The 13,464-nt window shown below is 37.8% G+C and overlaps 1 protein-coding gene across 4 annotated transcripts in view; it reads left to right on the forward strand.

The window, feature by feature from the left end:
* The window catches only part of MED27 (mediator complex subunit 27), a 180,883-nt gene that overhangs the window by 132,271 nt on the left and 35,148 nt on the right, over positions 1 to 13,464 (forward strand). For 3 of the 4 annotated variants that reach the window (XM_054007643.1, XM_054007644.1, XM_054007642.1), the window contains exon 4: positions 3,034 to 3,127. In XM_054007643.1, the coding sequence (XP_053863618.1) occupies positions 3,034 to 3,127 (94 nt within the window). Of the gene's footprint in view, positions 1 to 3,033; positions 3,128 to 13,464 lie in introns of those variants that run through there. The other variant, XM_054007647.1, reaches the window with a different exon arrangement.

Here is a 13,464-nt window from a genome sequence, read left to right on the forward strand (position 1 = left end):
TGTTGATATGTAGACTATCTTGGAGCTTTGTCATGCATTTCTCCTCTTTCACCATTTTAAGGAAGACATTCCTTACTTACACTGATTCTGACTCCACTATCAGTTAGCAAGCTGAGAGTCAATTTCATTTCCATGGATAAAAACCATTTGTTTTCCTCTTCCCCCTTGTAACAGGAAGGAGCAGTTTTTTATGTTAAAATGTTACAGTAGTTCCCTTCTTTATTTGCAATAAGAGGATCGAGTTCACCAATTGCATGAGTAAATACAACATCACTGACTTACTGATGATGCCCAGCAGTGAATTTGGGTTACTGCAAGATAGCAATCAAAGCCTAAATGTCCCCAGTGAAAAGATTCCTTTGGGTTTTTTTACCAAATAAGACTAAAAAGAATAATTTAAAACATAGTTTAAAAAGCAAAATCTCAAAATTGCTTACCCTCCTTAAACAGTTCAAATAATTCCATGTGAGAAATAGTTCTTAGATGCAGAAATGTTTTATTTTCACTTTTGTGGTAGTTAGCTAATATTGTGAAAACTCTTTTCAAAGCCTAAGCATATGCTAATATGTAAACATGTCCATGTATACCTTCTTCAATTTGTAGCTCTGTAACCATCTCATGCTGTTTGTAGGTGCATTCAGAAGCAACCCAGTAGCACCCCATCTGATCCTGTCCTTAAAGAGCCAGAGTGTGTGCCCTGTATTTTCCTGCTTTGAAAAGGGTTTGTTAACTTTTTCAGAATACAAAGATTTTATGGGGGGTTTTATTATTCCAGTGGCACAGTTCACACCACTAGAGTTTAGCTTTTCTATAAACCCTTGTTGTCAGAGGCTTATAACTTTGATATAAAAATCCCTCCAGGCTGTTACTTTGTAATAATGGTCTCAGACTTTGATTTGAAACTTTTTTGAGTTGTGGTACATATAAAAAGATATTTGAATTAGTTTTAAAACACCAATTTTTAAAAAATCAAAAATAAATTTGCTCAGCCACTGCAAAAATAAAAACAATCGACATAGGGGTATGAGAACTCTGAAAAACTAGTTAAAGCAATTTAGTAACCATCAAAGTGATTGTTTTTTAAATATTTCAGTTCATTCTCACAAATATACCATATATACTCATTCATAAGCCAAATATTTTTGGTAAAAAAGTGACACATCAAAGAGCGGGGGTCGGCTTATAAATGGGTCTCCGCCAAAATTTGATGATTTTAAACTCTATGGAATCATTGAATTGAATATCTAATACATTGTTGTTTTGTTTACCTGGAGTGTCTGCAGGCATGGAGCCCCTCGGCTCCCTGTGGCCGCGGTTCGCCGTTCTGAGCCAATGGGAGCTGCGGAAAGTAGTGCACCACTTCCCGCAGCTCCCATTGGCTGGGAACGGCAAACCGCGGACGCTGGGAGTTGAGGGGCTCCATGCCTGTGAACACTCCAGGTAAACAAAACGTCCAGGCCTGCTAGTGGCTTACCCTAATGGGCAAGGAGCCAAAGTTTGCCAACCCCTGAAATATAGAGTCAGCTTATGAAAGGGTCATACAGTTTTTGCTGTTTTTACCTAACCATCTTGGGGGTTCGGCTTATAAATGAACGGGCTAATGAATGAGTATATACGGTACTTTAAAGTTTAGTACATAAAATAGTCTAATCAATTTTGTATTTTGAACATATATGTATATTTTTAACATTCATGTTATGGATCTAAACTTCGACTTTACTCATGAGCAGCAACTATTTTCATGAGTATTTTTAATGTGTGTTTGCATTCATCTTTATAATGATAGTATTTATGCATCATTATTTTAGTGTGCAGTTAGTTTGCTATATTATCTTTATTATCAATAATTATTACTTAATGCACCGTAAGTGTGCATAGTGCCTTACAGACAAAAAGAACAAGTTCCTTCCTGAGATGTTTATAATTTAAATTCCATGAAGTACAAAAGGTTTGCATTCTGAAATAGTGTATGTAGGTGGGGTGCTATAAAATCTTTAGGACCAACACTTCAGAATAGCTATATTACTCTGGCATTGGAAAGCCATGAATGAATTATGTAGGTCTTCTCAAACAAGAGGCAATTTAAACTTTATAGCACCTCATGCGCCCACATGTTGTCACATATTCAATATAATTTTGCCAGAGTGAAGTTATTTTTTGAAAAAAATCACTTATTCTCATTTAGTTTAGAATTATTCCTTTATTGCTCCTCTCTCTGCTTTCACATTGGGTTGCCTTGTTTACCACAATATATTAAACGTGTGTGACTCTTTGAAGTATGTTAGTTACTAAGGAAATACAGCTGTCATTGGTATGAATGGAGTTCAATGAGAGCACATTGCTAGAAGTTCAGTGCTAAACTTCTGTTTCCTAGTGCATCCTAGCATATTATTCAAAGGGTGTATTTGTGAGCTGTAGACTTTCATATTGCTCCAAAGTGATCTTCCAGTTTACTGCGCTTCTATCATTGAGCTTTGCTGGTGCGTGTCAGTGATAGCTGAATGGAATGTAAAAAACTTATAAAGTGCACCCAGCTCTGACTGATGAGTGGAAGGATGATATCTGAATTAGAGACGATCACAAATGTAATACAAAGTCAGTTTATATAATGTCATGGACCAATCCTTGACCAATAACCGATGGCAAGCGGTGTGACAGAAAGGTGCTTAAAAAGTATTTTGGGAGCACAGCCTTACAAACGCTTGAAAATTCTGGAGGAGTTTTGCTGTGAAGGTGTGGAGGGAGTCTACTGATTTCAGGTGCTCTGTAGGAGGGGGAAGTCTCTCGCCTTTGGAAATGCAGTAGCTAATTAGGAAGAGGGGAGGAAATCAGCCATCCACCTCTTCTTCCTTTCCCCACCATTCCTTGCACACATTGGCTAGAATAAAACTTCTGGCTTGTTACCTATTGGATGGTTTGTCAAGATGGATTTTGAAATCTGTACCACAATCTTTGTGATTGTTTTAATTGCTGCATATGTGGCATAAATAGACTTCTAAAATTTTGGGGGTTTTGTTTTGTTTTGTTTGGTAGGTATGTTGATGATGTGATCAGCCGCATTGATAGGATGTTTCCTGAGATGTCTATCCATTTATCCAGGCCAAATGGAACCTCTGCAATGCTTCTGGTAAGTTCCACCATTTGGTTTTGAGGTAATCCAGTGGGGGTTAAATGCTTAACAGACTAATTTGCTGTTCTTAAAATGAACATTGCTAAAGACTCAAGTACATTTCAGAGTAGTAGTGTGCCTGAGGCTGTACAAAAATGTAGTTCATTTCTTCCCCTTGGTAAGGAAGATGGGAAAATATATTTGACTTAGTCCAAAAACAAAAAGTACTGATCCAGTCCTGGAAGACATATTGGCAGAGTTCAGAATCAGGAGGACTTTGTGGGAATCAGCCCACAGACATTGCAAAATGTGATTCCCAGGACCGCTTTGCATTTCTGATGGAGGAGTTGCAGGAAAGATTATTAATTGAACAGGAAAAGCATTAGATGAGTTTGAGGGGAAATATATTTCTTTGATTTTTGCACTGATAAAAAGTGTGATAAATAACATCAGAATGACTGTGTGTCATTTGACACTAAAAAGATTTTGCCATCTTGAGTATGGCCTGATCCTGCAGCATTGAAGTGAAAGGAAGTGTTGCCATTGAGTGCAGTGGGAGCAGGATCAACTCTTGTTGCTGATTCTTAATTGGAGAAGCAAATATTCTTAGTATTAAGATCTTCTGTATTATCCATATTCTCCTAATTTGATATAGTGTAAAGATTAATCGTTTAATATAGAGGGCTTTTTGTTTTGAAAAGAAAAGTAAATGGTCAAAAATAGCTCCTCCCTTTAAAGGGATTAATGTGCTACTTTAATACCTAAACTATTAAATGTGATTGTGGAAGATTGAGTCTACCCAGCCTTAGACACATTAACCATGCCTTCAGCAGCATTATCAGGGCGGGAGATTTTAATGGGGTAAAAAAAATCCTCAGTGATATAGGTTTGTTCAAATTATTTCTGGGTCAGTGAGTTTCTGTTCCATGATGAAGTCAGGAATTTGGCATCGGAGTGAATGAGCAGTAAAGACTGGATTATCGATAAACAGGTCCAAGATATTAGAGTTACTTCTGTCTGAGCGAACAAGCTTTTATTCCACAAGGACCTATCAGCCACATCAATTTTCACATGCAGCTGCTGTGTTAATGGCAAGAAGAGAGCTTTTAAAATTTTTAGTATACAAGATTAACCTTTTGAAGGGTGTTGAGCAGTGGCCGTGTGACACTTTTAATGTATTTAGCTATTTTTGCGCTATCAAGGTAAGTGATAGAAATCCCATTATTTGGCACATTTAAAATAAAATAAAAAATATATATACTATAGGTGGGAGAGGAAGTGGCTGGGACCTATTCAGTCTTTTTCATCTAACTTCTCATTCCATTTCCTTTTATGATTAATTTTTCATTATCCCATACACAACTTTGGAAAGATTGGATATAACAGCTGTGTGGGTAGATATGGATGTATATGTATTTTAAAACACTGTCATAAAAGGGTTCAGAAACTAGGGTAATTTCTACAAGGGCATCCAACATTAGCACTTAGGTACTGTGCTGATGGTATTGTACATCTTAGATAACAAATATCCACGTGGAAAGTGGTCTCAAGGAGACATAGACTATGGAACCAGAAAAAGCTGAAACCTGAACAGGTTAACAATACCTTTCTTGGTTTAAGAGTAGCAGCCGTATTAGTCTGTATCTGCAAAAAGAACAGGAGCACTTGTGGCACCTTAGAGACTAACAAATTTATTAGAGCATAAGCTTTCGTGGGCTACAGCCCACTTCTTCGGACGCGTATAGAGTGGAACATATATTGAGGAGATATATATGCACACATACAGAGAGCATGAACAGGTGGGAGTTTCTTGGTTTACTTAGTGCTTCCTTTCATCTTCTATAGTTATAGTGAATATTAAAATGAATCTAAAACCAGAATCTTTGACAAAATTGAACAAGAAGGCATGGAGTCATCTTAATACATTGGCCTTCAATTTCAGATGTTGGGTCATTTAATCCCATTTTACACTGACATTTATATTTCTCAACAGGAGAAAGGAAAGACTTGCACAAGGTGTGCTGATTTATAATTCTAATACCCCAGTAGTCATTCTAACCTTCTTTTTTGGTCACTTTGTTGGAAACTTTAGTTAATCGGATGTAGAAAAGAATTCAAGCTTTCATTTAATGTCCAGTCTGAGCCAAAGCTAAACCAAACTGTAAGCATATTTGTGGCTCAGTGTTAGTTGCCATCTAGAATCTGGGCTGTTCCTGTAGCGTTTGTAGACTTTAGAATCCTCAGTATGGGTAAATTCCCTGTACATTCCTTAAAAGGATGAGTTCATTTATCCATAAGTTTAGCTGTGTTGATTTTTAGTTTGTTAATAAACTAACATCCCATTATTAATTTTCTTTGAACAGAAAAAAATATTAAGAGATTAACTGAGTCAGAGGGTAAACAGCTGGCTTTCATAGGCATTAAAACATGTCATTTGCAATTGTTTGATTAATGAAACGGAACCGCATAATATCTAAGGGGCCATAAAATGGTAGTCCTCATGATGCCTTTGCTCTTAGGTTTATTTATTTATAACATTTTCAGTATGAGAAAATATTTGTTGCCATTTTCACTTTGAACCCAACTCTGCTGGATTCAGAGCAGCTCCTACTAAAGGCTGAGCGCCCTCAACTTATTTTATTATAGTGGGAGTTGAGGACACTCAGCACTGTTTAGGATCAAGTCCCAAACATACATTGTGATTTGGGCACATTGACAGAGTACAGGTAAGGAATAAAGTAGGTTGGAAGAGTTGTTGTTGGAAGAGACTCTTTTTTGCAATAAGTAATAACATGCTGGATTGCATGATTAAATTGCCCTCTGTGTACCTGTCACAGTACCACCACCAAATCAAGGACATGATTACTGGTACCAGATAACTGCAGTGTACTGAACAAGTTATATTTCCCTTTCAGTTGGTATTCACATAATCCACAATCAGAGATCCTGAAACTTTGTTTTAATGTTATTTGTTGTATATGGTCATGTAATGATCATTTTTCTTTTCAGGCAGCTATTCCTTCTATTTCCCATCTGTCTTAGTTCATGTTGCCAATATAGAATCTTCCATTTTCCCCTGACTGCCATAAAAGCTTTTGCTGGTTTCAGCCACAATCAGTCAGTGAAAGGTGCTATGTGATGGGCAGTGAGACTGGTACCGGTGCCACTAGAGAAAAGTGAGTCTTCCCTAATACTTGTGACTTGTCAATATGTGAGTGAGAGTCCCAAGTAAGACCAGTTTAGAGTTTCTGCACAGCAGCACTTTTTCTCTGCCACAGACTACTGGTTCATTCTCTTACTTCAAATAGTGATTCAAAGGACATTTATTTTATTTTAAAAAATTGCACCACCAATCTGTTTGCCAAGTAGTCTTTATTGAGTAACTGTATAATCTCATTGATGCAACCATTGTTGATCCCTTCACTACTGTTTTATCCCCTCTCAATTTTGCATTATGTCTGAAATTATAGTGTAAACTCTCTGAAGCAGGGGGCTATGTCTTGCTTTTGTACTGCAAGGCATCCAGCATGCTCTAAAATAATTCAGTTGACCAAGAAAAGTATATACGGTACTTACTAATAAAGGTATTGGCATGAGAAACAAGTATATTAAGAAGGCCCAAATTGTTGTGACCTTGAGGGCCCATATTTTCAAACATTGGGCTGGATTGTGCCCTCTCCCTTTGTGAGTGGAAGAGACCAAAATGGCGAGTCAGTGCAGGGGAAGTTATGGAAGGGGTCTACTGGCTCAAAAACATGGTGAGAAGGAGGCAGCCTGCCTCCCGCAATGTTAAGTTAACCCTTCACGCTGTGTAACTCTCATTGTGGGGCTTCGGGATATGTATTTGGAATCCTGCTTCTAGGGAGCAGGGCCACCGGGGGGAGCAAGTGGGGCAATTTGCCCCAGGCCCCGCAGGGGCCCCCATGAGAGTTTTCGGCGGGTCTTCGACGGCAGGTCCCGGACCCGCTACCGAAGACCTGGAGCTTCTTCTGCTCTGGGTCTTCGGCGGCAATTCTGCGGCGGGTCCTTCACTCACTCCGGGACCCGCCACCGAAGTGCCCCAAAGACCTGGAGCGGAAGGACCCCCGCTGCCGAAGACCCCAGGCCCCCTGAACCCTCTGGGCGGCCCTGCTAGGGAGCTGGAGAGGGCACATGCAGAGGCCAAGAGAAGCCCATTGGTTTGGGGAACCAACCTCCCGTTTGTTCTATGTGTAGCAGGGATGTAACTTTGACGCCCTATCCCAAAAAATCAAAGGCAAGACAATTCCACAAGGAGAACTTCATAATTTCCAGCCCCCTCCTCCCCCCGCAAAATCCTCACTCAGAGGATGATCTTGCCCTTTGTTTTAAAACATTTTAATTTTCAGACTGAGCAATGCATGTTCTATTATCATGACCTATTTGAGTGTCTAGTTTGAAGTTTAGCTGTTCGTAGTTATCTTTATGGGGGAAGTGGTAAAAATATGCTTGCTAGCCCTTTTGTAACTTCAAAAGTATGAAGGAATTTGTTCAAACTTTCCCAAGCAAATCACCTCCAGGAAGAGACCCAACACTGAAAATGTTAGCCCAAAAGATTATTGTTCCAGAAAGTTTTGAGAATTTAGAAATTGTTTTGCAACTTTAACCATAGCAGTTGTGACTATTGTAATCACAGTTCCTTCAGTGTCCCAAAAGTAGTAGTTCTCATTTGAAAGACACCATCTGGTAAACAAAAGTAGACCTGCAGGCTTGCTTTCAGCTGGTAGTAACCTTCATGTGAAGCTTGGTCCTCAGTTGGCAGCATACATCTTTCAACACAAGCCATCACTAGTAAGCAAGAAGATACTAAACTATTTTGAGAAGCATAAATGTTAGTTCAGAAAGATTCCTACATGCAATCCTATGTGGCTGTTGCTTCTCCCAGACAACTCAGATTTATACACAACAATTGTACCTCATTAGCTTGGATTTATGCTGCATAGACCAAACACATAAATCATTGACATCTTTCAGAGCTGTGTGAAATCCTCAACTGATTTTTAAAAGCTGTTTATCATGGTATTTCAGTGTGCAGTTTAATCCCAATCTACACTATTGATTTTTCAATTAATTTTTTACTTGTATCTATGCATGAAAGAAGACAAACATTCACTTTAGATCAGCTTCAATAAAAGTGCTATGCAAAATTAATTTGCTGTGGCAGTGGAGTGAACAGAGGACTCTTTTAAGGTTTTTCTTTGACTTTGTTGCTCAACTTCCAGTAGCTTACAATATTTGAATTGGGATGGTAAACATTTTCAGGCATACAGCTGTGGCCCCGCAGATCATGGGATGGTAAACAGATAAACTTTCCCTAATATGTTAAGAATACATGAATTATGACTTTTGGTTGTTTCTTTGATTATTTAACCTGTTATATTCCTGGACACACAACATTATTTGTGAAACAGGGTGTGTTTCTTGTGAGATCAACTGTCTTCTTTGTTATTTTGTGGTGATCACAGCCCTGGGGAAAGAACTCATCTCCCTAAATCAGGAGTTTGGAAAAATTTCAGAACATGGACCCTATCTTAATAAACATTCCTGTGCTTGAGCTGCAAGCCACCTAGCGGTCCCTGTATCCTGGTCTGTGAAGGGACCATACCAGCTCTCAGTGTGAATTAAAGCATGCTCAGAGATCATATCAGGCATACTTCCTTGTGGTGGCAGCAGCCATGCTGAAATGGGAAGTCATTTGTGACCCTTGCAAAGTGAGAGCCCGAAGTCACTGTTAAGCATTTTGCAGTCTGCCTTTTAATAATCAGAAGAAAAGCTTCAATTTTGAATAAAAAATACTCATACTTTACTTAAATCCCTTTTTATGATTGTAGTGAACCAGTTAGTGTGAAGCAGGTAGACATTTTTATGTACTCTCTCACCTGGGCTTCCATAATGCCAAGATTACATGCAAAGTCACTTTTAATAAGATTTGCAGTCAGCATTTTTCTCCAAAATGCAGCTGTACATTCAGAGTCAGATCCTCAGCTGGTGTAAATCAATGTAGTGCCAATAAAAGTAAATGGATCATACCCTAAAATTTTAACAAATTGTGAAATGCACAATGTATTTAAAAATAATTAGAGCTTTCTTCCCTGTTGGCTTTCATATTACTGGGGTGATCAAAACTAGTACAGCTTTATTTGCAATAGGTGTAATACAGGTTAAGAAGACAGGATTTTGTTTCTTTGCAGTGGAACTCTCCTGATTTTGGCAGACCCACAGAATATCATTTGTCCTTTCCATTCTTTCGTTATTTTAGAATATCATTTGTCTGCTTCCATTCTTTCCAAACTAACCATTTTCGTAAGCTTTACTATGATTATAAGGCTAGGAAAAGAGAATACCAATATTGGAAACAGTAGAATTGCCACTGTAAATGTCATCTTTGGTTTTAAGGTAGTGTGTCTCTAAAAATTCAACTATTTCAATTGCCCTGTGTCTATAAAGACTTTTCACAGTGTGGTTGTTTTCAGCCATCTTGTGACCATTATCAAAATTCAAAATCTTGTTGTGTGATATTTTAATGATAATACCAATATATATAGTAGCATATTTATTCAAGCATCAAAACGGGCTTTACAAATTAAGGTAAGCATTAGCTCCATTTTACAGATGAGGCACAGGAAAGTTGTGATTTATCCAAAGTCACACAGCAATTCAGGAATAGAACCAAGTTCTTCTGTTTTCAACCACTAGACCATTCTGCCTCTCTGTCACCAGACGTCAAAGGACTGACTACCTTCTAACATTATAAAAGCATATAAAAGGAACACTATAGCAGATATAAACACTGGGGAAATGTTTTAAAAAACACTGGAAGAGTTTTATTGTTTTGAGCTGTTTCTAACACATAATGATTTAAATAACTGAATTCTAATTTTGGAAAATTCTTTCTGCCAAAACAAAGCTCATTTCAGAAATAGCATTTTCTTCTCATATTTTGTTATCAAGCAATCTTTTTGATGATAAATTCATTGTATACATTTATACTGCTAGCTAGATTTTTACCTACTGCTTCCCTCATCTACTTTTCATGCCCTAAAAGGAGAGAGATTTTTGACATAGTTTCCATTCATTCTCATTAAAATCAGATAATTTGCATTTTAACTTTTAAATCTTGTTCCAGGCATTTTAAGCAGTCTGATTGTATGGAATTGGGTCGTATTAATTGCAAATGGGCTAGACATCTGTTCACTAAGATGGAAGACTTTTTTGGCTCAGTTTTTGTTTTTCTATATATTGTAGCTACAGTGCTTTAGTTAAAATTGCCACCATTTTATATTGGAAATTCAGTTTTTGAGGTTTATAATTTGACAATTAAAAAAGACATCAAATTGAATCTTGTTCTATAAGATATTATCCTGAGAGCAGTTAAACAATGTTTGACTTTAAAAAAAAATCCCTGTTTCCCCCAATGCTAATCAGTATAAGTCTTCATCCTTAAAACGCTGCTAGTTGTTCTTGATAACTAACATTTCCTCAGCATTTGTCATATTTCCTCCTCTATTTTTCTAAAGCAAAATTAGCAAATTTTAAAAGTGACCATTGTAAATATCTCCTCTCTGTATTTACATTGAACTTTATATGGTGCATAAGTATGATGGGAACAGGCAACCAAATGTCAGAAAACCTTTAATAGGGCACTGATAAATTCTAAGGTGTTTAAAATTTTGGAGACTGGCCAGTTTCCAGTATTTATCTGGGCCACTGAGTTACAGCTTCTTTTGCCAGAGTCAGAACTAGAAGAACCGATCTCAGCCACTTGTCCCTGCATCAAACCCCACCTTCTTTGACCATCACAGTCTGACCTGTCTCCCTCTGCTGCTGGTACATGACTGTCTCCTCAGGTCAGGGACAAGCAGTGGGGAGGGCAGGTCACATTATGGGTTGTAGATAGGGAAGAACTTCTATGGAACCAACATAATCTATGAGCAGCAGAGCCCTGGAGGATGAGTGGTGTTGCTCTCTACCTGCTTTTGGTGTGTGAGAGTTAGTAAGGTGAGGAAGCAGGGAGAGGTGGAGAGAAGCGGGAGATGAGTTTATTCAGCTTCTATTCCTCTGTATAGGTGAATATGCATCCAATTCCAGAGTGTCCAGGATCCATCTTGACGCTCTAGTAGAGCTTCTTATTTGTTGACGGAAGTCAGACATCTTCCCATCCCATCCCAGTAATATTACTGGGGTATTAAAATTTAGAATGAGGAAAGCAAACCTTAAGAAACTATTTGTCTTCAGTAGCAAATTAATCTTTATCGGACTGGGATAATTATACCATAAATGTGACTGGCCCACAGGCAAAACCTGTTTTCTAACCTTTTAGCAATATTGTTTGCAGTTTGGTTTCCTTATTAACAGAATATGCCTTGTTACTGAGGGAAAAGATCACCAACTGATCCTTAATATGGGAAAATCATTTAAGGACCTTAATTTGTGTTGACTTTTTAACGTGCACTATTGCAATTAAGTTAGATTAATGAAAGGTAAATTCCAGCCTCTACATTTAAAAAAAAAATTCTTGTAAGGAACCTAATTAGCATGTTGGTTTATTTAGCCTCTAATGGCTTAATTGCATCCTATCGTGCTATTTACAAATAGGCATCATTAAAGAATAATGATTGTGTGAAGGGAATTGCAGCATTCATACCAGCCTCAGATGAGAGAGAGAAATGGAGGGAAAAAATAACTAATAGAAAGTCTGTTGCTTTTTTAATGCTTGTATTCTCAATACACGTACCGTATGATTCGTGGCTGTTCTGCTGATTATCAAGATACAAGAGAAAAAAGAGTAGGTCTGCCTATTTTGCAAGGAGCAGGTGGGCTGGCCTTTTGCTGCTGAACGTGCACAGCTTCATTATGCTTTTAATTTGTTGATGCATTACTGTCTCCTAAGGTGAATGAAAACACATCCGTATATATACAAACAAACACACACACACACACCTCTCTCTCTCTCTCTCTCTCGCTCTCATTCCTTGTGACATTAGCAGTGAGGTATGCAAGTGAACTGAAAATAATATTTCTTCTGTTTAGCTCTGCATTGCAGATCATCTGCATTTCAAATCAGCAGAGGATTCCCTGGGATGCTGAGAGGCAATCTGGAGTTTAGGGAATTTTCCTGCATAGTACTGGAACTTGGTGCCTTCAGCAACCTCTCTCCTAAAATCAAAATATAAAATAAATCTAACAGAGGATGTTTATAATAGTATTTAATTAGTGCCTATAAGAGTGAATTAGTTTGTCATAATTTTCAGTACAGTACTAAAGTTACAAAGAGGAGATTTAAAGATATTTTCTCCAAACAGAATTTTGACCTTTTCAAGCTAAATTTTGACCTTGCTACTACCAGTTTGGAGAGAAAAAAACTGGTTTTGCTTCCTTTTCTGTCAGTAAATTAATTAAAGTGAGCATTTGATAGGAGTCTAAGAATAACAAAATCAAATGTACAGATTACCTCTCCTAAGTGCCCCTCATTTTTGGCTTAAAATGTTAGTCATCTGCCCTCGGAGTTCTATTAGTGGTAGACAAAATATTTTTATATCTAGGATTTTACAAAGGGATTTTTATTTCACCCCTATTTTGTCAGTAAAGTTGTATGTTTCAGTATATTGTCTCTCCTTACCCTGGAGCTTCCCATTTTAGGAAACAGCATTATGAATATCTCAGCTGTCAGACTGAGCACATAGTGGTTAAAACCAAGTTAGAATAGCATTGTTAGTAGACACAGAACCAAAACAGGAGCTACCTGAGTGTTTAACTTGCAGCTGTTCCATTTTCAGCTCACAGAACTGTGGGGCATATTTTTCCATTCATATTAATTGAATTTTAAAGTGACCTTGTACATGTATTGATTTGAATTAAAATTTTCTACATCAAGGGCAAGTTGGCACATATCCTACAGGCGAAATATTAAAAAGCCAAGTGCTGTCTAACAGGGTATCGACAGAAGAAGTTGAAGTTTAATGGGAAAAGTTTGCTTTAGAAGGGAAAAAATGTTGCCCACTTTAATTAAATTGAAAAGTAGCAGATCTCTACACTGATAATAGCTCCCTCTGATTATCATCTGTGCAGGTCAAGGGGGTACATTGAGTGTTCATTTAAAAAGGACTGGCCAGGTGGGGCTTGACCTCCAAAAGAAGAGACCTGCACTGCTGGAACTCAGAGTAGAACTATCAAATTACTCCCTTTGTAAGGGCTATTAGTGTTTTATTCCCTACTATCAGATGATCTGCGGGGCCACAGCTGTATGCCTGAAAATGTAAATTATACTCCAGAGCTAGATCTTTTCTAAGCATGAATTCCTATTGTCTGGGCCAAGTTAGCCCCACATGTGCAAGAAC

This window comes from Malaclemys terrapin, chromosome 17, assembly GCF_027887155.1.
Source record: "Malaclemys terrapin pileata isolate rMalTer1 chromosome 17, rMalTer1.hap1, whole genome shotgun sequence".
Classification (NCBI taxonomy): domain Eukaryota; kingdom Metazoa; phylum Chordata; order Testudines; family Emydidae; genus Malaclemys; species Malaclemys terrapin.